Genomic DNA, 26,295 nt, shown 5'->3' with positions numbered 1-26,295 from the left:
TTCTCTGTCACTCAATCAGTTGCTTTTTCTTATTGACTTTACCTTATAACATCTCTCCTATATGCCCCCTCCTCGTCTCCGAAACTGCTGCCACTCTAGTGTGGGTCTTCATTACCTCATATCTGGACTATTGTAAAAGCTTGTTGGTCACTCTCCCTGATTCAAGTCTCACTGTGGCAGATGAAAGATAAAATGACTGAGGAAACAAAGGTTTGAGCTTCTGAGCATATCTATTTATTAAGCAATGCATGCCAACTGTCCTATAAATTGCCCTTCCTCAACTTTAGCACTGGATTTCTAATATAGGAGGAGTCAGACTTTTGTACATGAAAAACAATTAAAATCAATAATTAAATTAATTATTAATTTATATGTAATACGTATATTTATATTTATTACTTATATGTAATATATAAATTAAAATTAAAATGAATAATTAATAATTAATCAAATAAAACCAATTAATTAAAAGAAAATAATTAACCAGGATACAAAATTAAGCAGAAGAAGAGTGAAGAAGTACAATTCCCTGAAATCAGAAAAAGAGGTGTCCCATCCCCACAAGTGTCTGTAAATAATCAAAGGAACATGAAAACAATAACTGATTGACCTATTGGGTCAGTTTTCAGACAAGATATATGAGCTGTTTGAGATGTAGAATTGTGTAAAAGTCTTTGTATCTTTCCAAGAAATCAGATTACCTACTTTTGTATGCTCATTAATTGTTTTCTTTTAATTAATTGGTCTTATTTGATTGTTTTTTAATGCATAGAAGTCTGTCTCCCCCTGTATTTTGCCTTTTGAGGAAGGCAACTGGTTCTAATTTGTTAGGCAATTGGCATGCACTGCTTAATAAATCAATATGCTTGAAAGTTCGAACCTTTATTTCTTCAGTCATTTCATCTTCAGCTGCCACATTTCCCCATTCCAATCTATCTCCCATTCATTTGTCAAATTTATCCTCCTAAATGGCAGGTCTGACCATATTGTCCCCTTATTTAATAAACTTCAGCAACTCCTTACCACTTGCAGGAATAGATATAAAATTCTGTTTGTCTTTTAAAGCCCTTCATAACCTGGTCCCTTTCTGTCTTTCTAGGTTTGTTATACTTTATTTCCTCCCACCTACTCCATGACTCAGTGACACCAGCCTCCCTGCTGTTCTTTGCACAAGACACTCCATGTCCTGACTGCACATTTTCACTGGCTGTCTTCCATGCCTTGAATTTTCTCCTCTGCCTTATCTCTGTTTCTTGGCTTCCTTCAAATCTCAACTTCTACAGGAATCCTTTCCAAAGCCCCCATTTAAAGAGTGTTCCCAGGCTAGCTATCTCTTAATTTCCTACCTGACTGCACTCTTTAGACTCCATCATGTCCCTTTGAGGGTATCTTCCCCCCCATCCCTCCTTTCAACTCTGATATTTTGTCTTCCCCCATTAAATTGTAAGATACTTAAAGGTATGAACTATCTTTTATCATATTTGTATCCTCAGCAGTAAGCACAGTGCCTGCACATACTAGGTGCTTAATAAATTTTAATAAAATTGACTGACTGATTAAGGGAAGGAATATTAGAGACAGAACAAACTAGGCTGTGACTTGGTGAGCTTCTCAGCCCTTTCCCTAGTTCAGTTAATAAGTAAAGCACTCATCCTATGTTTCTCAAAGTGAAGCCCATGAGGGTCAGAGAGAAACAGCTAACTAGCTGGAGTCAGCATGCTGCAAAACTGACATTACCCTGGGTCTGAGGGTCAGTTCTGAGAATCCTGAGATAACTGGAACCCTCTATCCGGCAGTTACAGGAGAAACTGCAGTAGAGTAGGGAGCATTTTTATGAATGTTCCTACAGAACCTGCCAATGGTAGTATTTTTTTTGGTTTGTTTGTTTTACTCATTTACATAAACAAGTCTTCCCAATTCTTCCTCCCTGAGATCTAAAGCTTTACCATGACAGAAAGTCCCTTTGGAAGAGACCAGACTAGATGTCCTCAGCTAGTGACCCCTTCCACTGTGAAGGCAGTCATCTCAAATATCGAAGCAGCCCAGCTGAAGCGAGCCCAAGAGGTAAGGGGAATGAAGTAGAAAAATGGAAAGAAGCTACTGATTCCATCATATGACATACCCCAGAGTCTGACATGTGGGCTGACGGCTGTTTGCTGGGGTGGATCCAGAGATTTTAGATCTGAAAACTTCAGAGAAGTCTTGGGTATGACCTAAACACCTAGGTATGACGTAAGAAGGTCCAGCCGGAGTAGATACCTTTCCCAGATTTATCTTGCAGAGGATAAGGTGGAACTAAATTGGCCTCCTGGGTCAGGAGGTGTCATGTAGGTGTGGGACAAGGTTTGAGATATTCTTAGGAAGAGGACTGAGAAAGGGGAATAAATACTGAGCAAGGGGTTGAGAAACTGAGGAAAAGATCCAGGACTACAAAATGATTTTAATGCATGATTTTCATGGAGGGCAGGAAGGACATAGAATCCTGATGATGTATTATGTCTATTTCAGCTTTCTGCACAGGGTTCCCTAAGCTGATTCAGATCAGAGCAAAACATAAATCTTTTCTGACAGGATTGATCAGAATATGTGTGTGGGTGTGTGTGTGGGTGTGTGTGTGGGTGCTCCTAGGGCCTCATTTTCCCCAAAGGGAAATGAGTTTCTAATTATTCATTCCCTCAGAGATCCTGGGAGGAGAGGCATCCAGAGGCCCACACCAACCCCAAGTGCTGACGAAGTGGTTGTTGTGAGTCCCAGTGTGAATCTTCTTCCTTCCTGCCCTGGCCTACAGGACATTTCTATCCAGCTCTCTGACATCTTGGGCAATGTCAATGGTGTCATCAGTCGCTTCCAAGAAGATTCAGGATCAGATCTGAAAGAAAGGAAAAACAGTCAAGTGGAACAAGACAAGGGCAACAAGAGGTTCATCTTGCTAGAGAAAATAGCCTCCTTCTCAAAGGCTGCTGAGACAAAGGAGAGGAACCTCTATGAAATTCTCAACTGGATGAGTGAATGGGGTAAGGTGCTGGTATAGGTGGGTCTGCAAGGGTGGGGAACCTGTGACCTCAAGGCCACATGTGGCCTTCTAGGTCCTTGGATGTGACCTTTTGACTGAGTCCAAGTTTTACAGAAACAAATCAATAAGTGGGACCCACTTATTGGGGGTCCTATGGAATTCTGGGCTCCCTAAATCCCACAGTCTCACCACCACCAGTAGATAGGACTATTGCTGCCACTGTCCATCTCTTGACTCTGTTAACAGGACAGACCATTCTGAGCCTGGATGTCCCTCACCCTTTGCCTCTTTTTCAGGTGACAGTTTGTCCTATGAGACCAAAACTAAGGAAAATGATGAAAAGGCATGTGATGAACAAGATGAATGGGTAGAAGTCATGGAGAGGGTGCTGCCACTTTCTCTCATTGCCACGGAGGGTGGCATCGAGTCTTTGATTTCCCTTTGTTCTAATCTGATTGAAGAGCAAAAGAAAAGAACGCTAAGTGAGTCCCACATGCACTGGGACTGGATGGAATGGGGTAGAGAGGGGACAGGTAGGGGGCATTGATCCTGATGGAGGCTAAAGACTCCCTGCTTTGGTTTGAATTGGTGGTGAATGACAGGCCACAAGACCATGAATGGCCAACTGGTGTTCTTTCTGCAGTATAGAGGGCTATCAAAGTTAGAAAAGAGTCCAAGGTTTCAGGGTGGGGCATTCCTGGGAGATGCAATTGCTATCCCTGGAGATAAGGGAGCAGGGAGAAGAAAAAGAAGGGAAAGAGAAGATGGATTGATAATGTTGAGTGGAGGAGGGGGAGGTAAGAGGAAGTGAATGTACATCAGTGCCAATGGAAGCTCTTCCTAGTTGTAAGCCTCCAGGCTTACCAGAGTTTTCTTCCTGACAGTCTACAGCAGTCCTCATTTTGCCCCAACTCCCATTGAGACTAAAGTCCCAACAGAGTTAGAAGGGGATTGGGCTTGAACAAATACCAGGGAATTATGCCAACTCTAGGACATAGCAAGAACTAATTTTCTTTTATTTTTCTGTTCTTCTTAGGGCCTAAGGGCAATTTTTGGAAAGCCTGGAGGGAGAAGATTCTACATAAGTCTTCCTCCCCACTTCAGGCTCTGAGCCCAGAGCAGATGCTTAAAGATAAAAATGCCACAAATGCAAAGGTAGGTGAGATTCAGGCCATGCTTTGGGAACTCTTGGACTCTACCATATTCAACAAGGGAGAAATCAAAGCTATTAAGTACATAGCTACCATGGTAGAGAACCTTAATCAGGCCTTGATCCTTCAGTTTCAAGAAAACCACAAGCTGGAAACCCAGTATCAAGCCCTAGAAGGAGAGATGTCAGAAGAGATAAACAACCAAAAACTCCTCTTCCAGAAGGAGGTGCAAGTCCTTAAGGACAAGAAGAATGCCCTAGAGATACAGGTCCGAGCATCAGAGCAGAAATACCAACAACTTCTAGAAGAAGAACCCATGAAACACCAGTTGCAGATGGGTGGAGGGGACAGGGGCAGAAGAGACTTCACCAAGTATGTTTCTAGACCTCTGAAATCTCAGGCGTCTAAAAAGATCAGCCTCCCCATGACTGAAAAACTATTAGAGGCAGAAATGGAGCAAAAGTCTGAGGAAATGAAAGAGCATTCATTGCTCAAGGAGGGGGAGGAGAAAGAGGAAGAGGAGGAAGCAGTTCAGCTCTTTCCAAGCACCAAGACAGAAGGCATGGATGTCAATATGGAGGGTGACTGCACACCCTTCTTGAAGCAGCCATTTCCAAACACAAGCTCCTACCCCAAAGACTCTAAGGACATGGGCGTCCATGCTGAAAATGCCATAGACTCCAAGTACAAAATCCCTGCCTTGAAACCTGCGGTCTACAAAGATTATGTAGTTCCTGAAGAAAGAGAAGTGGTAGCTAAAAGTGCTGTCTGGATGGATGAAGAGCAAGATTCAGACTTACCCAGAGAAACCCAGGGAAATTTGCCAGCTGAAATGCCTCTTGAAGAGAACACAGACCTCACACAAGAAGAGCCAGCAGAGGAAGAGAAGCGTTGGCAGGAAAGAAGGAAGCAATGGCAGGCGGAGGAAAAACGGTGGCAAGAGCAGCAGAAAAAGTGGGAACAACTGGAAAGGGAACACAAGCAGAGACAGCGACAATGGAAAGTGGAGGAGGAGGAGCTATACAAGAAAAGGCAAGAATATATGAAGCACAAGTGCCTAATGAGGCAGAGGAGGGAGCTGGATGAACAGCCGTTGGAGCAGAGCAAAGAGACTTATATGTCCTTGTCACCATCTGCAAGGAAGGAGCCGGAGGAAACAGCAAACCTTGTGAACAGGGTCTATCAGAGCCAATCAGCATGGGGGAGGTTCCCAACACCTGTGACCTGTGAACCCCAACTGCTCTCCATCAGTGCCTTCGGATCCCAGGGCGTCCATCAAGGATCCATGAAACTGGAACACTTTCCCTGCATTGGAATGTCAACTAAACCCTTTCCCTGTCCCTTCCACAATAAATCTGGCACTCCTGGAGGACTGATCTCTCTACTGAAGGAGAAGAAGTACAGGGTGGATGTGCAGGGCCAGAGAATGAACTTGTTGCTGTTGAATGAGGCTGCTGAGACCTTGGGCCTTCCTGCTCACCTGCACAGCCTGGCCAGGAACCTGATCATCGAAATGCTCCACACAGATGTCATGGGGCTTGGGTACCTGGTCCAGAAATACAGCACCTATAGGACGTTCCAGTGCATAAGGTAGGTGGACTCATTCAGCTCCCTGAGCTGAGCTGGGAGAGGATTCTGCAGAGAAAGGGAGAGAGAAGTCAGGCAAAGGAGCCAGTTAGATAAGAGAAAATTCTAGGGCTTTGTAAAAGTGTGTGTTCGTCCTTCCTTGCTGAAGAAGACCATGCCATCAGTAAAAAGCCTTCCTTGAAAGAAGACAGTGAGTGTGACTTGGAGAAAGGTTCCCAAGTAGAATGCATTCATTCATTCATTCATTCTTTGGAAATTTTAGGTTTCAAATTCTCTCCTCCCTCTGACTCCTCGCCTACCCATTGAGAAGGCAAGCAATATAATAGCAGTTGTACTTTTGAGGTCATGCAAAACATCCAAGTAGACTTTAGAGGAGACCCCTTTTACTCTGGGTTCCTGCCCCTTCCTAGGGGAATCATAAGTTCCTCCTCAGAACTTTGCCAGGGAAACTTTGCGTTAGATCTAGGGGTGGGAGTGGGGTTCATCTTTCTGGAGTGTCTTTCTTTTCTATAATTCTTTTCTTTGAAAAAACAAACAGTACTTTAAAAATAATTACAAGGAAATCCTAGGAAACTGTCCCAGCCTTTCCTACTCTTTCTGTCATTCCATTCTGTACCCGCACACCCCAAAAAAACAGTGGGAAAGGCCCCTGGTTGCAGAAGGTGGAATTTGAGCTGAGTCTTATAAGAAACCTGGAGAAGCCCTTCTATCCATCGAACTCCCTGTTTTCTCTTCCAGGCAGGATGTAATCAACCATATAGAAGCCAGCAGAAAAACTGGGAATATCGATGAGGCCCAAAACTTTTACGTCCTTCTAGGAAAAATAGATAAGTACCAGAACCGCAGGCTGCAGACCTGGACAGAAAAGCAGAAAGTTCTGGAGCAGGACCGAGGAGATTGTCTGGAACAAATGATGTCCTTATTCTCCCAGGTGGGTTCTGATTTCCTGTTACCTTCCCTGAGCTTCAGGAGCAAGAAATGACAATGCCGAGTCCAGGAAAACACTGAGCTGGGAAAATGAGGAAAGTCTAGAACTGGCGGATAAGGAGGGATGTTAGAGCCACCTGTTCTTGAAGGAAGTTATAGGGGAAGGAGGATGCTGACAAATTGGGTCACATTCAGAAGAGGGTGACCAGAATGTTGAGAGGACCAAAGACCATCTCTCTGAATAGAATTGTATAGGACAAAAAAAACCAATGACTAATAGAGAATTGAAGTCCAAGCTAAGTAAGGAAATAAAAGATAACACCTCACTGTCACTGATGAGTTCAGGTCGCCAGGCCCATCCAAATTACATTCCATAAAGAACTGGAAGATTAATGGTGAGCCACCATGATCTTTGAAAGGAGAATGAGGGCAGGGAAAAACCATTAAAGAACAAATGTTATCATCTGAATTTTCAAAAAAAGAGAAGGAAATGAAGTCCACAAATTTTAGAGAGTTTAACAATTCTAAACAAAATTCCACAATGTCTCACTAAGGAGATGGCTAGAAAACATTTAGAAAAAGAATGATTTTAGAAGCTGGCATAGTTTCATCGATAACAGATCATGTCAGACTAACTCCATTTCCTTTTTTGAGAGGATTATTAAAATGAAAGTTGAGGGGAAAGCTGTAGATGTAGTTTACCCAGACTTCAGAAGGACATTTGAAAAACTCTGTCATACTCTCACTTTCAACCCTTTGCAATCCGTCTTCTGATCTCATTACTAAAACCAGAATTTTTTTCCCCAAGTTAGCATTAATCTCTTAATTGTCGAATCGGACCAACCTTTTCTTGTTGTTTATCCTTCTTGACCTCTCTCAAGGGTTTAACATAGCTGAACACCTTCCCTTCATGGATATTCTGTTTTTTGGGGGGGTTTTCATGACTGTTATCCTCTCTCCTTGTACGATCACTCTGTCTCAACTTCCTTTACTGATTCATCATTCACGTCAGGCCCAATAAATGAAGATGTTCCACCAGACTTTTGTCCTGAGCCCTCTTCTGTTTCTATATTCTCTCACGTGGTAACCTTATCATCTCCCATGGGTTAAATTATGCAAATGACTCCTAGATTAATTATACAGATGACTCTCATATCTCTATTTCCAGTCCTAGTCTCTCTGATGAGCTCTGGTCCTTCATTACCAATTGTCTATTGAATGTTTCAAACTGATGGGCATCTCAGGCTCAACATGTCAGTTGGTAAACTAGCATTTCTCAAACACTTCTTTGTGCCATGCACCATTCTAATAGCTGGGGATACAAAGAAGGGCAAAGAACAGTCCCAGCTCACAAAGAGAGTGATGTTTCATGTGTCCAGTACGCAACTCATCATTCCCCACCTCTCTTCCAAACTTCCCTATTTCTATCAAAGGCCCTACCATTCTTCTAGCTTCATGGGTTTTCAATGTTGCCATTATCCTTGTTTCCTCACCTCACACATGCAGTCAGCTGCCAAATCTTGCTATTTCTATCTCCACAACATTTCTCATATCCAGCCCCTTCTCTCTGCTTACATTCTTAGTTCAGGGACTTGGACTACTCTGATAGCCTATTATAAGGGAAGGGAGATGTGAATCCTCTCCCCTTACCTCAGCTGATGCAGCTACAGAGGGTCTAGCACATAATTATACTCTGGGCATTACTATAACCAAAAGAACCATAATCTATGCCCTGAATTTGAGATTCCTTAACAGTGGATCTGAGTTTCCAGACCAGAGCCAGGAAGAAACCTTCCAGTTACAAATCTCCCAGTACCAAAAATTCTGTTGGTACTGAAATTAAATTACTGAGGCAACAAAGCACATTCTAAGCACATATAATTTATAAGTAAGGCTAGCGGTTATCAATAAAAGGGATCTTTAGCTCCTCAGCAAGCCAAAAGACCCCAAATGAGGGCTTATAAATGATTTTTTATGAACAAAAAGAGGAGTGTCCAAAGCCTAGAAGGCAGAATCATAGACGCAGGGGACAATATGATCGGTTGGAAGGTTAGAATGTGGCACTACGACAACCCTTTCCTCCATCTTGTCACGATGGAGAGCTCATTGGTAGTGTCTACCTGCACAGCTAGCTAGTGGCCCAGCAGTAACATCAGATTGTTTTTGAAGGACAGTCAGTGTTGCAGAGATAACAGACCCGGACTCTCTGGCATCCTTCGAGGATAACAGCTTTCCTTGAAACAAGAAAAGAACAGTGATTGGTAGGAAAACTGAACTTCTAAATGAACTGAGAAACAAATGAAATGTGACTTAGGTAGTTTTACAAAATGAAATCAATTACAGAATAGAATCAGTCTGATTTTCTCAGTTCTATGTGACTAAAACCACCAGAGCTGGATAAGGAAATACACACATCTGAGTGATCATGCTTTTATTTAAAGAAAGAACAAAAGTCAGTAACAGGGACAGCTTAGCACGTACCAACTGCAAACAAATGCTTGCTAATGAATACATAAGTGGAAGGGGAAGGGAGTTGGATGGAGATATTGCAGTTCTTTGACACTCCCTGCAATGCATCTGCCCTGACTAGAACTTCCTGCACTATACAGTGCAATGATATGGAGTAGACTTCATGCCTCTCTCTGTAGGCATCCTCCGAAGCAAAAGGACTTCTTACCAGCTCAGGCCTTAGTGCTGCTCCTATCAAAATCGCTCCCGGGCTGGGACATACCCCTCCCTTCTACTCTCTTTCTTGGCCTCTTTTCTTTTTTCTTTTTCTGGTCTTCCAAAGTTTTACCCCAGTACTAAAACCATGGGATATTTCCTGACTCCGGGGATGAGCAAACATTCAAGCTTCCAGAAGTCCATGTGGGTCCAAGCCACTTCTCTGACTGAGTTGAGAGGAAGAACACAATTGTCTGAGAAAGCAAATTAGCCATGTCTCTTAGGGCTTTAAATAGGTCTTGAGGAGCTCAAGTCAGTCTAGGCATCAGAACTTAACAGTAGTTGTGGAGCGAGATATCCCCTCCCTCCCCAGTTAATCATATAGCTTTGAAGGGAAGCCATGGGATCAGTAGGGAACTCTGCCTCCAGCAGCGAGCAGAGACACATATCCCAGAGAAACACAGATAAAGAGAGTCACTCAAAAAGGAAGCAATTTCAAGTAGTCTGACCCCTGGCAATTCAAAGTTGGACTATAGAGAAGAGCAAACCCTGGGAACATTTAATAAAGACTTCAGGAAGAGAGAAAGGGTTTCTAGGCTCTGCAGTACCAGGAGTTGTGAGTTGCTTTTGCCACATATGCTTCCTATATAAATTCTTAACCATCTTAACTGTATAACTTCTTAACTATCACTGCAGTTTGAACCTATGATTCCCATGGATGTGGATGCTATGCATATTTGTGAATGCACTCCACTTTATGGGGAGGGAAATATTTTGTACCGACTTTCCTTACTCTGCTGTCTTAGTAAATGAGTTGCTTATAGCTAATTGTGTCTACTGACTGGCTATTAAGAGGAATCACATTGATAGGGGCTCATAAGCTATAGTATTAGGAGGATAGAACCAAAGAGTTATCCCTACAACCTGAGGTAGCAGCCACTCTCTGGAGAATCAAACTGTGAATGTTAAGTTGGGAATGTAACTTGGAAGAGTCACTCAGAGAGGGTGACACACTGTGGTGGCATCTTCTGGGATGTATTTGGGTCTCCCATGTCCCCATAGGAATCCACTGGAGATACTAGTTATCCAAGATTCTCTGAAGAGGAAAACTAGCATTTTCATCTTTTATTTAGATTGTAATTGAATAATTTTCTGGCATTTTCTCCTTTATAGGTCAGACTAGTTCCTCTGAAATAACTTACATGGTTGAATGTTTAACTTAATAATATCTGTTGTATTTCTGTACTCATGAGTATGGAAGTTAATATGACAAGAATGGATTTTTATACTAGAACACTAGTGACTGGCAATTTACCTAGAGCGTATTATGGGAGCTCATCCAGGTAAACTAAAAAAAATTAAAGCAGACCTAAACTGCCTTCAGTATGATGTATCTTATGTATGAGTGTCTTATGTCTGAAAGCTTATCTGAGATGGTCTATGGACTACAGAGCCACAGGATAAAGTTTTTCTGATGTCTTAAAAGCCAGGAGTATTTGACCCCATGTGTGGAAACCCTGCATCTCTTTGGAGCCTTTCAGAATTTGCTTTCTTTTTCAAGTTAGCCTGCTTGTTCTAGTGATAGATATTTGGATCTGAATTTCCCAGGTGCTTCAGAGTTCTCATGTCACCCCCCTTCCACCTCAATAAACACAGTGGCTCCCTATTACTCCTCAGATAAAATAAGAAGACTTCTGTTGGAATTTAATGACCTTTACAACCAGACTCCATCCTACTTTTCCAGTCTTATTATACATTACTTGAATTCCTGCATTCTATGGTCCCTTCAAATGATTCAAACAGTGATAGCTGAAATGTGGGCTCATTCAGCAGGTGTGCCACATCTGGACATGTTTGACAGGACCAATGCTATATAGGAACTGAGCTAAATTGTAAGCCTACTCCTTCAGAGACTGAGGTGGTGCATGAGGAGAGTATGGTCCTGAGGTTCTTTTTTTAGGGGCAGCTTCTTCTAAATTTATAGGGAAGCTATTCCTAGTCTGTAAAAACTCTTAGGTTGAGTGGATAGAGCCAGTGCTGCTTGATTTACTAAACATATGTGTGTGTGTGTGTGTGTGTGTGTGTGTGTGTGTGTGTGTGTGTGTGTAGAGATATCTAGCTATACATTCATACATATATGTATATATGTGTGTGTGTATATATATATGTGTATACACACACACACACACACATATCATATGGGATTAGAACCCCAGAAAGTCCAGACATAAATTCATTTAGTCATTGTGCTCCTGATTAAGTTATTATCATGCCTTTGTCAGATAAGGGGAACCTGGAGGCCAGTGAGTATAAGGCTAGAATGGGACCAGGGGAATTCTGCATTCCCATTGGGGTACTTATTGAACTGCTTGATTGCATTATAATTATTTATGTATGGATGGTGATCAGGGGAGACCTTCAATAAATCAACTGGATAAACTTCCCATGGGGATAATCTTTTGGGGTATCTGATCACTAGCTCCCCATACAGAGGGTGGACATGCCCAGTGATGCCTTATTGAAAGATCATTCCTGCTTCATTGGCAGTTACTGGGCTTGTGCCAAGATTATAGGTAGATTGAGACAAATTTTAGCATTCATTTAAAAAAATGTTTGAGTTCCAAATTTTCTCCTTTTTGCCCTCACCTCCCTCCTCTCTAAGATAGTAAGCAATTTGATACGTGTTATATATGTGAACTCACGTATAACGTATGTCTGTATCAGTCATATTGTTGAAGAAGAAACAGGCCAAAAAAAACCCACTAAAAAAGGCAAAGATAGTCTGGTTTGATATGCATTCAGACTCCATCAGTTCTTTCTCTAGAGGTGGATAACATTTTTCATCATGAATTCTCTGCAATTGTAGTGGATCATTGTGTGCTGAGAATAGCTTAGTCATTCATAGGTGATCATCGTACAACATTACCGTTAAAGTTCTGCTCACTCCATTTTGCATCAGTTCATGTAAGTCTCTGGGTTTTTCTGAAATCTACCTGCTTGTCATTTCTTATAGAACAATAATATTTCATTACATTCATATACCATAACGTGTTTCAGCCATTCCCCAGTTGATGGGTATCCCTTCAATTTCCAATTCTTTGCCACCAGAAAAAGAGCCGCTATAAATATTTTTGTACATATAGGTCCTTTTTCCTTTTTTAAAAACAAATCTCTTTGGGATACAGACCTAGTAGTGGTATTTCTGGATCAAAGGGTATTCACAGTTTGATTGCCCTTTGGGTATAATTCCAAATTGCTCTCCAAAACTCCACCAACAGTACATTAGTGTTCCACTTTTCCCACATTCCTTCCAACATTTATCATTTTCCTTTTCTGTCATATTAGCCAATCTGATAGGTGTGAGGTGGTACCACAAAGTTGTCTTAATTTGCATTTCTCTAGTCAGTGATGATTTAGAGCATTTTTCATATGACTGTAGATAGATATATAGGTAGTATAATCCTGCTATTATAATAGCTTGTATTTGCATACTGCTTTATGGAAACAAAGCCCTTTATATCAATTAATTTACTTGATTCTCACAACTATCTTATGAGGTAGGAAGGACAAATTCTATCATCTCTAGTTTATAATTGATGAAAATGAGCCTTCAAAAGAGAAATTTGTTCAAAGTTACCCAGCTAGTGATAGAAGTAGGACTCAAACCCAAGATTTTTTTAACTCTTTGCTTATTCTATTGCATAATACTATATCTCTCACAGCACCTAACTCAGGACTGATCACACATTATCGGAACTCAGAAAGGTTAAATTGTTAAATTGAATTCTAAGTAATTTACTTTCTGCTTTAAAAGTGGTGACATCACATTATGTCATGGTATGGAAACATACCTCTAAGTACAAGCCTTAATACTCTGACATCAACGTTATTAACCAGGGACTTGGTTTAGAGGAGAGGGACTCATGAATGGTTCTCTTAAGGGTCCCCCATCATACCTTTTATCCAAAAATCTAGCTCATTGCTGGACATAGAGAAAGTCCTCAATACTTGTCAATTATTTATTGATTCTTATGCTTCCATGTCTATGACTGCACTTATATCTTATTTCCCTAATATCCATTCTTTTTATGTCTAGACATCAACTAATGTCAATGCCTTTGAGGAGAAACCTGCTACATTTCCTGCCCTTCCCCTCTCCTGAAAGTCTGTCTCTGCCTTGTTCCTTCAGCTCCAGAGGGAATGGGACCTGAACCTGAGCATTCCAGTTCTCATAGCCAACCCAGACAAGCAGAGACAAGCAGCAACAGTGGAAGGGTTGAAGAGCTACCCCCATTTCACCAGGGCTGGAATGCAACCCAAACAGTCCCCTGTTTCTAAGCATCGAGAGTGTCCTGAAGTCCTGAAGCTTGCTCGGTAGGTAAACCACTGTTGCGAGGACAGTGAGGCTGGAGGATGGAGACATTGGGATGACATAAGCTTTGGGGACCAACAAAGATTTTCTCTGTTCCTACAAGTAGCCACGCAGGAGACAGAGGCTAAAAGTTAACCCTCATTGAGAGGTGTGAGTGCCTTATCCTCACCTCCACTGCTGAGAATGGCTCCAAGTTTCTATCAGGGCTGAAAAGGGAGTATGTATGAGTGTGCTTTGGATGTCAGATTCCACTCCATTTTATAATCAGCAGTTGACAAATTTGCAAATATTTCTGTCCAAACACCTAGCATCTACCTTTCATTCATTTATGTAAATGATCCAATTCTCCCCACTTAGGAAGCAGACGTGCCAAAAGAGGCTTTTATAAGTAAGCCCTTAAGTATAGAAAATTGGTCCCCAGACTGTCACACAGTGTTGGGCCATTGTGTGACCATCTCAGGATCTGTCAGCTCCCATATGGTCAGGAACATAATATCTAGGTTCACATCCTACTTCCTATTCTGTCCTTGTTTCTTGAACCTTCCCAGAGAACTAAGCAAGACCCATCCTGGGGAAAATTGAACGCATCTCTTCCCCTCTGATCATAGACGTAAAGCTAGGGAAGAATAGAGCACATAGGGCACATAGGGCTGATTCTCTTTGGTTGGAAGGAAAAATAAGATCCAGGATAGAAGAGAGTGTTGCATCTAACTTCATCTTTCTTATTATCTTAGAGAAAGAGGGAGTGAGATAGAAGCTATCTGGAAGACTGATCTGTCTACCTCCAGTTATCCTGTAAAGAAGAAGACCCCTGCAGGTGTCATCTGGTCCCAGATTGGTGGGCACCCAGATTTTCCTCGGATGATGGAATTTGATGTCCATTCCTCCTGCCACAAATGCCTGAAATCCCTAAAAACAAGGTGAGACTCAAAGGTTTTGAGGGCTAAGAGTGATCAGCTTGACCAAGGACAAGAACCAGAATGAAGAAATTCCATTAAAAAATCCAAAATAGTTTTCTTTCTTTCTTTAAAACTTTAATAACTCATTCAATTTTAGTGAACAGAGTTGACACTGGTTCGCATTTGCCAGCCAGTTATTCATTTGAAAGTGAAATAGATCTTCTCTGTGCATATTTTAGGCCTTTCGAATGGCATAAATGTAACTTCTGGCTTCAGCATTTATACAAGTCACAATATAATTTTTTATTCTTATGTTTAATTATACCTGATAGAGAGAGCTTGGGTAGAGAGAAGGGGTGTATTGGGCAAAGGAGGATGATACAGGCCTAGAGCTATTCTGGATCTGTGATTTCATCACGATGTAGAAATTGCCTCCACCAGAGCTCATTGGCAACTCATATGTCACTTATTGTCTTATAGAGTTGTCTTGGGCAGTGAGAAGTTAAGGGATGCCCAGGATCACACAGCTAGTATGTGTCAGAGACAGAACGTGGGCCCAGCTATATCTGACTCCCAGGCTGACCCTCTATCCACTCTGTCAGATTGCTTTCCCAGACATACATATGAGGAGTGGGATCTGCTATCTCTAGTGCTTTGGTCTCCTTGCTGCTTCTTGCAGGTACTGCTGGGAAATAGGTTGGTCAATGGCATCTCTCTTCCTAGCCTGGGTTCTGCAAAGTCATTTGGTTTTCCCAATGGAAAAATTGGTCTTCTGTCAATCCCAACTGTCTGTGTCACTTTTTTTTTTTGAGAACTCCAAGCTGTTTAAACATGTCATCACATCTCCATTTATTGAGTCCCAGTCTAGCATCACATACCTCAATCATATGTGTCATAAATCAGTGATCTTAGATATACATATACTCATATAATCATTAGGCCATTAAAAAAAATTGTACAATAGGTAGGTAATGTTTCCCTCCTCTCCTGTTGACTCTCTTTCTCCACCCTCAGAGCTACATCCCTAATTGCTCAACAACCTTTCCTCACTACCTCCTTAGCCCCAGTAAAGCACTTGGCTTGTATCCCACCTTGGTTAACCATTGGAGGGAAAGGGTAATAAGCTATCCCAACTTTCCTATCAAAACCTGCTGTGTCTCATTTCCTCTAGACCTAACCCTGTACTGGGTTCTCACTTAGTTGATCTGATAAACTAATCCAAGTCAATGGCTGCTACTGAGTTAATGTTGCTCCTACACACCAGTTATAATTTAACAGGGAAGGAATGCTACTGGTCAAAGGAGTGTGATGCCTACTGATGAAAGAATGCCTGGCAGGGGCAAAGCAATGGAGGTCTTTTAGGGTAGGGAAACCTTTTGGTGCTCCTCAGATCATTCCACATATGACAGGTTATGCTTTATTTCTTGCTGTGCTGCCACACCCGTATAGACAGAGCCATCGACAGGGGCAAGTGGTGTACCATGTCTGAAGACTGATAAATCAGAGGGTGAGTTACAGTTTTACACATGAACTTGTGCACAAATAGTCACCAACAAACAAATTTATAGATTAAAAAATTCTGGTAGGTAGGAAACCGGATGGGAAGTGTGGGAAAGAGATTGGTTGAATAAATAAGCAAGAGTAAGAAGGTAAAGCTGAATAGGAGAGGGTCTGTTGCCTTGTTCACCCCTACCCATGCACTCCTTTCTCTCATTTATCCAACTTTGCTGCACTCCTTTTCTTCAGGTTCCCCACCTACTTTTGATTCTTGGGGAGTCACTTGTCAGCAGAGTAACCCACAGGAGGCTGTTATCAACAACAAGACAGAGAAGCTGCACTCATGACATTTGGCAGGAAGGCAGGTTAAGTTTCATGTCTTGGCCAAATGGGACCAAAGCTGTGAACTTGTCTCCCAGGGAGGTTGCTCAGTCAGGTGGGCAACAGAGAGCTTCTTTTTTTTTTTTTAAACACACCACGCTCTCTCTGCACAGACCTCTCCAAGTCTTTGTGGAAGTTGTATTTAACTCTTTCAGATCACCAAGCATTTTCAAAAGAAAATCCACCACTGACAGAGACAATGAACTCATTCATGGGGAGTCACCTGAATCAGTGGCTGAACTCTGAGCTAAGAAAGGAATATGGATAGAGATATTGGACGATATCTGAGAGGCGCTTTTTCCTTCTCCACCTCCACCCCATCACTCTGATCCTCTAGCCTACTCAAACCTCACCTTGTATATGCTTAATGAATAAAATAGACTTCTGTTATTTTCTTCATCTCTTCACTGATATAAATTTAAAAAACAAAAGTTGTGGCTATTAGAACTGCCTCGAGACCAATACAAAGCCTTTAAGTAAATGTCTACAAGTGATACTGGGCTAGGAATTATCTAAGAAGTACCCAAGTGATAATTCCATCTTCTGAGAATTCAAACTATTATGACTGATATGTTCTAAGGCATGGGCAATTATATAAGGAGAGGATATAAGCGTAGTACCTTTCATGGTGTATTACTGCCTAATGTGCTTTAATAAATATTTGTTTTAAAAAATCGATGAGTGAATGAATCAAACATTTAAAGGTAGCAGCCCACCAATACATAGTGAAATATCAATAGCAATTCCATATCAGATGAAGTATAATGAGGTGGAGGTTTAAGGGTAAGTCCATCATTAGGATAGAGAGCATGAGATATGCAAGAGGTTGTGGCTTCCAGGTCCAAATAATATTGGGTCAGGGAGAGGGTATCAGCAACAGTAATCTGATCAGACAAGGTTTCCTAGAGGTGACTTCTTTTCTCTGGTTCTGGATATCCTTATCTTTCTGCCCCTACCCTCTGCAATATCTAGCTCAAATTCCTCCACCATGTCTTCCATGAGTAAGCCCGGCCCTACTAATTCTGATGGGTACTTCCCTTCTCGCGCCCCCAGCCTTGTTTTAGTGTGTAGCTTTGTATATTTTATCATATATTTGATTTAAAATGTGCCCATGGACTCATAAGCTCATAAAATTTAGAGCTGGAAGGAAAGTGAGAGAAGTAGATCCAGAAAAGGGATTCAAAACCCAGCTCTTCTCATTCCAAATCTAGGACTCTTCACAATAAACACATTGTACCACTTTTCAGGGTTCCTTCTGCCTACTTCTTTCCTGAAAATGTCAGTGCCTACTTATAGTGCTCTGTAAACAAATACGTACATGTCCTACCCTATTAGTAAGCTCTTCTAGGAACCCCTTTATCTTTGAGTCTCCCCAACACATTGCAGGGCATTTCATGGGACAGGTGCTTAATAAATGCTGATCAAAATATAAACGAAAAAAGATCACTAAAAAAAGGCTGAATCCTGAGTAAGGGAAAAATCAATAATGGTCCTCTTGGCAGGGAGGCAGGTAAGTACTAGGGCAGAATGTTTACTCATTCATTCATTCAACAAGCATTTATTAAGGCACCTGTTAATGTGTTTATTGAGAACTATGCAAAGTGCTGGGAATTAAAAGAAAAAAAAAAGGAACCAGTCCTGGATCTCAACGAACTTATATTCTATTCAGGAGAAACAACATCAGTGTGAAAAAGTAAATACAAAATAAGTACATGTGAGGGAGTGCTAGGAAATGGGGAGCTCAGGATAGGATTTCTGTAGGTACTTGGGGCAGCTAAGTGGTGCAGTAGATAAGATAGCAGGCCTGTACTCAGGAAGACCTGAGTTCAAATCCAGCCTCAGACACTTACTAGTTGTATGACCCTGGGCAAGTCACTTAGGCCTGTTTGTCTCAGTTTCCTCATCTGTAAAATGAACTGGAGAAGGAAATGGCAAATCACTGTAGTCTCTTTGCCAAGAAAACCCCAAGAGTAGGACGTGACTGAACAACAACAACAAAGTTTGAGTTTTGAAAAGAGCAAGGCATTTTGTTTGGCAGAGAGGCATGTGGAGACAGCCTGTGCAGAGATGAAAGATGCAAGAGGGTGGGGGTGAAGGGATAGCAAACAGACCGACTTGGCTGGAGCACAGAATGCAGGAAGGAGAACAGTGTGTAATCAGCCTGGAAAAAAATGCATTTATACCAGATAGTGGTAGAGAAAAGACGCTTCTTACAGTAGCCATCAGAGCTCCCTGTGCAGGGAAGCTCTGTGGAAGATGGCTTGTATAGGGGAGTGCTGGTCTTCCTAAAAGTAGAAAGACCAATCAAGAAGCTACTGAAGTTTTAGGCCGGAGGATCTGAGTGAGGGTGGTAGCAGTATGGATGGAAAGAAGGGTTTGGACATGAGACAAACTGTAGGGGTAGGACTTGACAGGATTTGGCCACTGATATGAAGAGGACTGAGAGTGACGAGTTGAGGATGATGCCAAAATTGTGAACTGGGGAAATGAGGAAGGCAAAGTATTGGGGGATGGGGTGTTGGGGCAATTGTGAATTGTTTTGTATAGGTTGTAGCTATTGCCAAACATGGTCATTGGGATGGATATTTTTTGCATGTTTTTCTTTGTTAAAAGGGAGGACTCAATCTAGTGGGCATGAGGAAGGGGGGATATTTTCAGAATGGATTGTTCTGTAAAAATAAAAGATATCAATAAAACTTATTTTTAAAAAAATGCTTGTTGAATCAAATTAAATACTTATGTATTGACTAGCTGACCTCTTTCCTTCCCTTTTTCATTCCATACCCATCTTTTTCTCCTCCTCTCTCTATTTCTACCTTAGAGCAACCCTTCTTTCACTCTTCTCACCTTTCCTCATTCCTGCTCTATCATCATTCACACTTACCTTTCCAGTATTATCGCAAGGAATCTTTGTCACCCAATATTTGTCACCTGGCTTACCATGGTCCCTACAAACCCATCTGCACTTTAGACTCCAGTGTTCCTAGTGTAACCATATAGCCTACCATGGCCAGTGCCAATGTATGGGATCAGTGGTGTGCAATCATGCTGACATCTTATTTGGTTACAAGAGAAGTGAGGGTGGAAAGAGCTCCAAACTTGGTTAGTGCTCAAGTCCTGGTTTCTCCTTTATCAGCTATGTGTCAATTGGACCAAACCGACCTCTAACCTGTGGATGGCTGGAGCTGAACAGAGAGTCGGGAATCAAAGAGAAGTTTAATTTTAAAGTGAAGGAAACAGCTTGCAAGTAAGGAGGCAGATTAGACACGTGTGGGGGGATCTCAGTACTTATACCAATGGTTGCGCAGTGAGCTGTAGGCCTGACGATGAGGGATAATAGCATCAATGTGATGAGTTTGATTCATAGCAGGGTTTCATGACCAGAACTTGTCTAAGCTTGTCCTGTACTTGTCCCGGCTCAGAGAACACCTGGTGCTGGTCAAAGCAGTATGATAATTATGTCATTTTGTTGCTAGTGGAACCCAAAGAATTGTTGTTATGCCAAGCTCTGGGCACAGCTTGCTTGCTGGGAAAACAGGGTGTCTCCTAGTATCTTGACATATGTGATCATAGGTAAATAATTTAACCTCTCATTACCCCAATTTCTAAGTCTGTAAGACAGTGATAATACCTGTCCAAGTGGGTTATTGTAAAGAAAGTGATTCTGAAGCACTATATAAATATGGGAAAGGTTTGGATATACTTCTTAGCTGGAGATTCATAGGCAGAGCTAGGCAGCTGCCTCAGCACGGGCTTAGAGGCAACCATGATCGTGTAGATGTCATGTGAATGGAAAGTAGTGTACACAGAAATGTTGAAGGTAAAATAGAGAATGGCAAATGGACCTGACAGAGAGGCATGCCTGTTCCCCTGCCTGTTGATGCTGTTTTGTGATGGGCAGCCCTGGGGCACTTGAGTAGTGCCTTTTCTCAGTGCTGGATTACAGGACCAGAGAAAGGGCCTAAACCAGATGCTGCAGCAGAGTTCCCAGAACCGTGAAAGACTGATCCTCTCATTCCTGTTGACCCATGCAGCTGTGACCACAAGAATCACCAGTTTCCAAAGTATTCTAAGTCAGTCATGAACTGTGGATAGCTCCTGTTACATGCACAGGGAGGAGAGAAGTCTATCATAAGACACTAAACTTTTAAGTTGATCTCCTGCTTCCACGCTTTGGAGACTGAAAAGATTTCAGCTTGAAAGGGGTTTCTGCCTTAGGAGGGACTAGACCCAGGGATCCAGCGGACTGTGTTGTTTGTTTCCTATAATAATTAATGCTTTTGTTTTTATTATACATTTGTTAATGTAATTATAAACTGTATATTTATATTATGACCTTTAGTGAAGGTTAGTGAATGAAGGAACATGAAGAAAAAAGGAAGGGGAAGGGCTCCCAAGAGGTGGTAGGTGAGCCAGAGATGAGCTGATATATACTATTCCTAGATGAGGGCCCAGTGATAAAATAATAGTGGGGACAATGTGCCGGTTGATTGATAGCTGTCCATACTCCCAGGATCTTCTGATGTGTGTGTGTTTGTCCTTCGTTGTCGAAGAAGACCGGGCCATCAGAGAAATGATGACATGACTTGCACCTGACTATGTTTTGAGTGAGGGAGGGCTGTGCAGGTCACCAGCCTCACTTCTCCAGAGCCATCTGAATCCAGTGACCAGATATTCATCAGGATGACTGGAGATGACCCAGGATGAGGCAACTGGGGTTAAGTGACTTGCCCAAGGTCACACAGCTAGTGAGTGCCAAGTGTCTGAGGTGAGATTTGAACTCAGGTCCTCCTGACTCCTGCACTGGTGCTCTATCCACTGAACCACCTAGCTGCCCTATTCCCAGGAACTTCACTGTTTATAGGACCCACAGAATATTACCATTCTTAAATAAATGAGCTATCATTATTATATACATGCTAAATTACTCTAGATAATTATTAGTAAGTTTTGATTGTTAGTGGTGGATGAGATACTTATCTGGCTCCTCCAGGAGAGAAAGAATGGCCCTGGGTCCCAGCAAACCACAGATCAAAGGGAAACTCTGCTGGTAGAGAGAAGAAAAGATAAGGAAAGAACAGATGGTAAAGAGAAAATATTTGAGTTTGGGTACTAGGAAAGGGTTGCTTCACTGGTAGCTAGAGGTACCTGAAGACCATAATTCATCTTAGAGATGGAGTAAGTAAAGGATAGAAATTATAGACAGAAAGTATAGAATTATAAATTATGGTTAGAAGGAACCTTAGAAAATTCCACTTTCTCATCCCTGGATGCACTCCCTCCCAAGGCAGAAACCTGAGCCTCAGCGAGATCAAATGACTTGTCGCCTGTCACACAGTTAGTCGGTACCAGACCCCAGACCCCAGTCCCCAGGTCCTCTTTTTGACATATCACAAAGATGTACTGCTCAGGTAAGTAGGAAAAGGAACTCAACCTGGATCAGGAAAAGCAGAAACATAAGATACAAAATAGAGAAATTGTAATATATCCTACAGGCAAATGAACTGTTGGCAACATGAGGAACAAGGGCTGCTGTGATTGGCAGAGGTATGGACGTGCTTTTAAAATTGAGACAGGAACATAGCAATAGAAGACCTGGATCTGCTCTGCTGTTTTAATATGTGTGTGACCTTGGGGTAATTAATTTAACTCCTCTAGACTTCCGTGTCTTCATCTGTAAAATAAGGTAGGACCTGGTGATCTTGAAGGTCCCTTCTAGCTCTAAATCGAGGATTCTATAAAGAAGAAAGAGAAGGGAGGTGATGGAAGGAAGAACCTGGACTGGCAACCAGCTGGCCTGAGACAGACTTTGTCTCCTAGGTTGGACTTATCTACATAGAGTGCGTATTCTCACATATTCTCATCATCTACAGGTTTTGCTGTATTCCACAAAACTAGTCTGAGAGGATGCTTCATGTCACATGAAGACTGCTACATGAAGATATGGTTGTGGGGAAGTGGGTGGGGACACATCACCAAGGTCATAGCCACAAGACAAAGCAACTGTCCCTCGTGGGGAGGAGGGGTGATGGTGGCAAAGAAGGAGGCTATGGATCCCCATGCTGAAGTAAATATATATATATATCTTTAGTGCAATTTTTTCCTGGAGATGCAGTATGATATATTTGAGAGTTGTGTACTTAGAAAATCTGGAAGGAGCACTAGATTTGAAGCCAAGAGAATCTGTTGGAAATCCCAGCTCTTTCACCTATGTAACCTACTCCATCTCTAGGTCTCAGCTTCCTGGTCTATAAAATAAGGAGATCTGACCAGGTTATTTGTTAAAGTTCCTCCTACCTCCTAATTCTTATGATCCAGTATCCTAGGATTAATTTCTAGTTCTAGACACATACTAGCTGAGTGACCTAACTTCTTTGAATCTCAGCTTACTCTTGGGGATAATGATATTCTCACTACGCACCTCATGGGGTTACTGTGTCGAAAACCTTTGTAAAACCTACAATGAGTTCTCCTTAATGTGAGCAATTAAATAAATAATAAATTAAATTAAATAAATAACTTTTTATCAACAAAATACCATTAGCATTTATATTTCTTTCTGAGTGTTTTGAACCCTAGTTCTGTAACAGCAGCCCCTTCCCAAAGAATAGACTTGCTCAATATGCCTCAGGTTTCCGGCTTGTCCTCTTTGACTAGGCTAAGACAATGCAACCACCACCACAAATGAACTAAAGTGTCCATAGAAAATCCCTTGCCCTAGGTGAACCCTCGATCACCTCTAAGTTATTGCATGGTTGAGTGGAAAGAACACTTGATTAAACAACCAAAGGACCCCGCTCCACTATTATGTGTGACATCTCAGCCAAGTGGCTTCACCTCAGTTTACTCATCCGTAAAATGGTGGACATGGAGTAGATGATATCTAAGGACCCTTCCTAGCCTAAATACAATAATCCCCACAACTCTGACCTATAGGGATTTATTCTTAGACCTAGCCTTGTGAGCAGGAGAGAAGGTCTGCCTTTTCCACAAAGAGCCACACAGGGGCAGCAAAGTGCTTGTTCAAGTGTCACATTAAGCTAAAGAAAAACTGGTCAGAGGTAGAGACTCAGAGAATTAGGCATGAACTAAGTTTATCAGTATCTTCAAAGCTTCGATTACTGGAAAGATGACCATAATTTAGGGTGGTGGGGGTTAGCCTGGGAAGATATAGTGGCCTTTTTTCAATCCTCTTCCTTTTTTTTTTTTTTTAAAAAAAAACTTTCTGCATTCTCTGATTTGAATCTCCTAACCATCATCCCCCCAGACCCTGTCCTCTTCTTCCTCTAGATTACATCACTTGGTAATTTCATCAGCTCCCATGTATTCGATTCTTAGTCTCTTCCATGACTTCCATACTTAATCTCTCCTCTTCATTACCAACTGCCTTTGAGGCATCTCAAACAAGACATTCCATGGGCATCTCAAATTGAACATGTCCAGAATAGAACTCATTATCTTTCTTCTCTTCTCAACTTTTCTATTACTATCCTGGGCACCAACTGTCATCGTCAGTCATTCAGGCTCAAAACCCTGGCATTCTTGACTTCTCACTTGCACTCATCCAGTCTTTCGTGAGATCTTATAATTTCTACCTGCACATCCTTGTGTACTTCCCCCCTCTTTCCATTCACACAGCTACCCATCCCCCCAGTATAGACTCTCTTCATCTTTCACCTAGATTATTGCACTAAACAACCTTCTAATTGGCCCTCCTACCTCCAGTCTCTCCAGATTCCATCATGCTCCATTTGGATACCAAAGTGATCTCCCTACAGTGCATGTCGTCCTCTCCTCACACTCTTTAATCCAGTAACATCACCCTCACGTGGGACACTCTATCTTTATGATGGCTGTCCTGAATGTCTGGAATGTTCTGCCCCCTCACCTCTGCCTCTTGGTCTTCCTCGATTCCTTTAAGACTCAGCTCAAACACAGCCTTCTATAGGAAGCCTTTCCCAAGCCCCTCCCTTTCCAAGCTCTCCCCCCAGCATCTTCTTTTGGAGATTATCTTACATTTATACACAAATGTCATTATACACACACACACACACACACACAGTTGTTTGAATGTCTTTTTCCATTAGCATGTGAGCCCCATTTTTGTCTTTCTTTGCATCCCTAGAACTGAGCATAGTGCCTGGTATGTAATATAATATAGCATAGTGTAATGTAATATAACGTAACATAACGTAATGTAATATGTATTTATATATTATACGAGATATAATATAACTATAATATAAATAATAAATATAATAAATGCTTAGTCACTTAATGGTTCCCTGAAGGGAGAGAGATGTGTCAGGTCATCTTGTAGGAATTTGGACCCTGCAGACCTTGGTCAAAGATTTCTCTTACCTGTTCTATTCAACATTCATTCAACAAATGTTGACTACCAGCTCAAATACTAGGCTCTGGGGGTGACATGGTGGTATACACCCTGCTCTCAAGGATTTGACCCCCCAGGAAGAATGTACAAAGCGCTGAACTGAGCACTGGGGATAACAAATAGAAAAGTCAGATAGTTCCTGTTCTCAAGGAGCTCACATTCTAAGGGGGAGATAACATATTGGAAAGGTCTCAGTTTCAAGTTAGAGGGAAAAGTCGTACAGTCCGTAGGGTGCAGTGACAAAGCAAATGTAAATGTTGCTTTTCAAAAGTCATTTCCACGGATAAAATCATAATCAGTTTCTGTTGGACACAAATAACTATACGAACATCAGGATATGATAAGCCTAGTACAAAGTAACATGAGCCAAAATGAGGGAAGGATCACTTCCAGCTAAGAGATATCAGACATTGAGATGCTACTCTGCCCCCAGTATCTTATTGAAGCTGCACAACTCTGTGAGGCAGGTAATAATATCGTTTTCAGGGCATAAAAAGGTTAGGTGGATTTTCCAAAGGCACAAAGCTAGAAAGTATCAGAACTGAGTTTCCTAACCCTGGTCTGTTGTCTCCACTGTTTTTTCTCCTGGACCACAGCTACCTCACGTTACAGCACTGGGGAATTCTTGACTTTTTTTGGTGTCACAGTCACCACTGATAGTCTGGTAAAGTCTACAGACACCTACTCCAAATCACGTTTTTAAATGCACAAGGTAAAATACAAAGTATTACAAAGAAAATGAGTTCTACTGGGAAATGCATGTTTCAAAATAATGACAAAAATAAATTTGCAGACCTCGGGTTAAGAGCCCCTGCTAGAAGCAGCATGGCATACATAACTCAGGACCTGAGAATTCAGAAGATCTGGATTCAAATCTTGCCTCAGATGCTACTGATTGGGTGATTGTGTGGCTGTAGGTAAGTCGCTCGAATGGGATCCCAGTTTCCTTATTTGCAAAACTGGTAATAGCACTTTACCTTCCAGAGGTGGTGTGTTTTGGGAACATTTAAGGAAAAGGCTTAGGAGGAGAGAAAGCATAACAGTCATCATTAAGTGTATGAAGGGATCTTATGTGGAAAAGGGATTTGATTTATTCTGCTTGGTCCCTGAAAGAATAAGGGACTAATTCTGAGTTACAGGGCTGGCGATTTCAGTTCATTACAGAAGACCAGCTGTCCCAAATCAGAACAAGTTGTCTAATGACCGTTTGTTGGGGATGTTGGATTAAGTGATCTCTAGGTATCCAACTCAATTCAATTCAAAGAATATTTATTAAGGGTCAATTAAGAACTAATAAGGAAGCTTGTAGGAGGTTTCTGTGTTACAGTCAAAGTTACAAAGAAGAAAACAGAAACACATAATACAAGGCACTGACAGAACTGACGTTATTACACAGTGCTTTCATTTTGTAA

The 26,295-nt window shown here is 41.7% G+C and overlaps 1 protein-coding gene across 5 annotated transcripts; it reads left to right on the top strand.

Moving 5' to 3' along the window:
* The first annotated feature begins 1,947 nt into the window (after positions 1 to 1,947).
* FAM186B (family with sequence similarity 186 member B) lies at positions 1,948 to 22,971 on the top strand. 5 transcript variants are annotated; one of them, XM_072654607.1, is made up of 8 exons: positions 1,948 to 2,064; positions 2,789 to 3,014; positions 3,310 to 3,495; positions 4,050 to 5,754; positions 6,490 to 6,682; positions 13,532 to 13,716; positions 14,449 to 14,634; positions 16,063 to 16,119. In XM_072654607.1, the coding sequence occupies exons 1-8, from the start codon at positions 1,948 to 1,950 to the stop codon at positions 16,100 to 16,102; spliced, it is 2,838 nt and encodes a 945-aa protein (XP_072510708.1). In that variant the 3' UTR covers positions 16,103 to 16,119. The 5 variants fall into 5 exon arrangements, with proteins under 5 accessions (XP_072510708.1, XP_072510705.1, XP_072510706.1 ...); XM_072654604.1 differs by lacking the exon at positions 1,948 to 2,064 and adding an exon at positions 16,360 to 16,383 and having other exon boundaries at positions 2,585 to 3,014; positions 16,063 to 16,120; XM_072654605.1 differs by lacking the exons at positions 1,948 to 2,064; positions 16,063 to 16,119 and adding an exon at positions 22,365 to 22,971 and having other exon boundaries at positions 2,585 to 3,014.
* The last annotated feature ends 3,324 nt before the right edge of the window (positions 22,972 to 26,295 follow it).

This window comes from Notamacropus eugenii, chromosome 3, assembly GCF_028372415.1.
Source record: "Notamacropus eugenii isolate mMacEug1 chromosome 3, mMacEug1.pri_v2, whole genome shotgun sequence".
Taxonomy (NCBI): domain Eukaryota; kingdom Metazoa; phylum Chordata; class Mammalia; order Diprotodontia; family Macropodidae; genus Notamacropus; species Notamacropus eugenii.
This window is presented reverse-complemented; position numbering and strand designations above follow the sequence as displayed.

What these genes read in the sequence shown, in the direction of transcription:
- FAM186B (XM_072654604.1), top strand. Translation starts at nt 2,585, where the DNA reads ATGTGTGTGGGTGTGTGTGTGGGTGTGTGTGTGGGTGCTCCTAGGGCC. An exon ending in TGATGTCCTTATTCTCCCAG is followed by an intron (nt 6,683 to 13,531) that starts GTGGGTTCTGAT and finishes TTGTTCCTTCAG; the next exon opens with CTCCAGAGGGAATGGGACCT. An exon ending in GAAGTCCTGAAGCTTGCTCG is followed by an intron (nt 13,717 to 14,448) that starts GTAGGTAAACCA and finishes TTATTATCTTAG; the next exon opens with AGAAAGAGGGAGTGAGATAG.